The sequence below is a fragment of the Chiloscyllium plagiosum genome, chromosome 24 (genome assembly GCF_004010195.1).
Source record: "Chiloscyllium plagiosum isolate BGI_BamShark_2017 chromosome 24, ASM401019v2, whole genome shotgun sequence".
Classification (NCBI taxonomy): Eukaryota; Metazoa; Chordata; class Chondrichthyes; order Orectolobiformes; family Hemiscylliidae; genus Chiloscyllium; species Chiloscyllium plagiosum.
This window is the reverse complement of record NC_057733.1, coordinates 37,907,710-37,910,372: the sequence shown is the minus strand read 5'-3', so window position 1 is coordinate 37,910,372 and position 2,663 is coordinate 37,907,710. Positions and strand designations below refer to the sequence as shown.

The following is a 2,663-nucleotide window of genomic DNA, read 5'->3' as shown; positions in this document are numbered from 1 at the left end:
GTTTACAAAATTATGAGGGGCATGGATAGGATAAATAGACAAAGACTTTTCCCTGGGGTCGGGGAGTCCAGAACTAGGGGGCATAGGTTTAGGGTGAGAGGGGAAAGATATAAAAGAGACCTAAGGGGCAACATTTTCATGCAGAAGGTGGTACATGTATGGAATGAGCTGCCAGAGGATGTGGTGGAGGCTGGTACAATTGCAACATTTAAGAGGCATTTGGATGGGTATATGAATAGGAACGGTTTGAAGGGATATGGGCTGGGAGCTGGCAGGCGGGACTAGTTTGGGTTGGGATATCGGGTCGGCATGGACGGGTTGGACCGAAGGGTCTGTTTCCATGCCGTACATCTCTATGACTCTGTATAAATGAAGGAAGGTGGGCGAGATGTAAACTTTCATGCAATTTATCACAGCAAGTATTCAAAACATGACCTCAAACCCAGTCGCTATCGATAATTGAGCTGTACGTACAGTAACAGCAGTATTCCTGAGTACATCAATGCTCTTCTAAAGTTCATGTTTGGCTGGTAAGACCTACATTTATTTCCTGTTCCTTCATTACAACAGAAAACAGTTAAGAATGAGCCATTTTACTGTGTGTCTGAAATCACATGAAGCCAGGTAAAGGAAGTTGTTCTATAGGTTTTATATTATGTTTTGAATTTATATATTTAATATAAATTTATATATTTAATATAAGTTGCCATGGTGGGAACTCATGTTTCCAGGACATTAGTCCAGGCCTCTGGGTTGCTAATCCAGTGACAAAACCATGATGCTCTCACACCCCTCATTTACTTTGTACCTGTGGGACCTAAAGCTTTGTGAAAATTTGCCTGGATTCCTGCAGCTCTCTGTGCTTCCTGAAGACTTCTCCTATTAGTTTCTCCTGTGTGTCTGGAGAAAAGTATACTTTTGAATTGGAGAAATGGCATTTTAGGATTGGAAAGAACACTCTTCCTGCACTAATCAGCTGATAAATACTGAAAGATGTCACTGATATCCTTAAATTCTATCTTCTACCTCAAAGTATCATCTTTCTAGTGAAGACAGTGTCAGGACTAAGTATTGTTATGATTGCAGGTGATGATACTTCTCGATAATCAAGATCGAACTCTGAAATCATTGCTTGATAAATCCTATCTTGTTTTTTCTGATTTCAATGAGATGGTAATTCACTGAAACACAAATACACAATGCTGCAGATTCAGTTTTAACATTAAAATATATGCTACACAAAAGAAGATAAAACAGAATAAACCAAATTAATTACAGATAACACATAATTAAAGATTTTTAAACATATGGTAAAAATTCAATCCCATTCATCTCCAAAGCACTCCTTGACAGAACTCACTCCAGAGAAAATTCCCTTCTCTTTTACATCTTAAGGGATTCATTTAAGTGTAGCTTTGAAGAATTGAGAATAACTGCAGTCGACAACAATGATCACCACAATGCGAAAGAACTGTGAGACAGTCATCTCATTCCACCCTTGTGCTTCGGATTCTTTATCCACAGAATTTGTTCCTCTTTGCCTATGTTTACCAGCCATGATATCTCTGCAGAATTCTGAGCAGAAGTAGATAATTCAAACCCCAGTCCTGCTCCACAACTCAATATGATTATGGATACTCTCATCTCAGCCTCAACGCCACTTTCCTGCCCTCTTCCCATAAACCTTTCACCCATTATGAAATTTTCTAAAATGTCAATCTGCTCCTATATTCAGTGTCCTGACATTGCAGTTTCTTTTATTTTAGATGGTGATCGAAGTCAGGTGAATTAATCATCCCAGAGATAAAATTGTTCCATTATTCATTAACGTTGATTATTGGAATGATAGGGGTCAAGTTACAGTACATTTTTCCCATTAGGGTTATGAGATCAATTGGATTTTTATAGACTATTTTGAGAAGCTGATAGTTCAGGGATGATATGATCAGCTCTACTTTTTATCAGAAATCATACTCTTCCAAAGAAATACAGGTTTTGCACCAACATCAGTCACTTTAGTTCTTGACAGAAAACTACTTAGAACTTAGCCAGCATCAAGCATTTATATTTTAGATGCTCACTGATGGGAAATAAAGACTTCATATCTCATTATATCAAAATTCTGTCAGTGTGGTCAACAAATAAACACAACACACATTACACCAAATACTAACGGTGTCCTACCTTCTGACTTGAGACAGAGTCGGAACTAGGGAAAAGAAAACAAATTGCAATTGCACGTTAAGCAATTTCTGAGCATTGCACAGGATTTACAAATAAAAGACTGACTAAAAAACTGACCAAAATAAAAATATCATTTTCAGTGTTCATTATACATCAATTCATTTAAATTAATCTGCTTGATATCTCATTTAAAACAAATAGAGGAATAGAACATAGAACATAGAACATAGAACAATACAGCACAGAACAGGCCCTTCAGCCCACGATGTTGTGCCGAACATTTGTCCTAGCTTAAGCACCCATCCATGTACCTATCCAATTGCCGCTTAAAGGTCACCAAAGATTTTGACTCTACCACTCCCACAGGCAGCGCATTCCATGCCCCCACCACTCTCTGGGTAAAGAACCCACCCCTGACATCTCCCCATACCTTCCAGACCTTCACCTTAAATTTATGTCCCCTTGTAACACTCGGTTGT

At 38.3% G+C, this 2,663-nt stretch overlaps 1 protein-coding gene across 3 annotated transcripts in view; it reads right to left on the bottom strand.

Annotated features, from left to right (window-relative positions):
* Nucleotides 1-2,663, bottom strand: part of LOC122562199 — a 28,648-nt gene that overhangs the window by 12,870 nt on the left and 13,115 nt on the right. For all 3 annotated transcript variants that reach the window (XM_043714872.1, XM_043714870.1, XM_043714871.1), the window contains one exon: nucleotides 2,185-2,209. In XM_043714872.1, coding sequence (XP_043570807.1) covers nucleotides 2,185-2,209 — 25 coding nt within the window. The remainder of the gene's footprint in view (nucleotides 1-2,184; nucleotides 2,210-2,663) is intronic.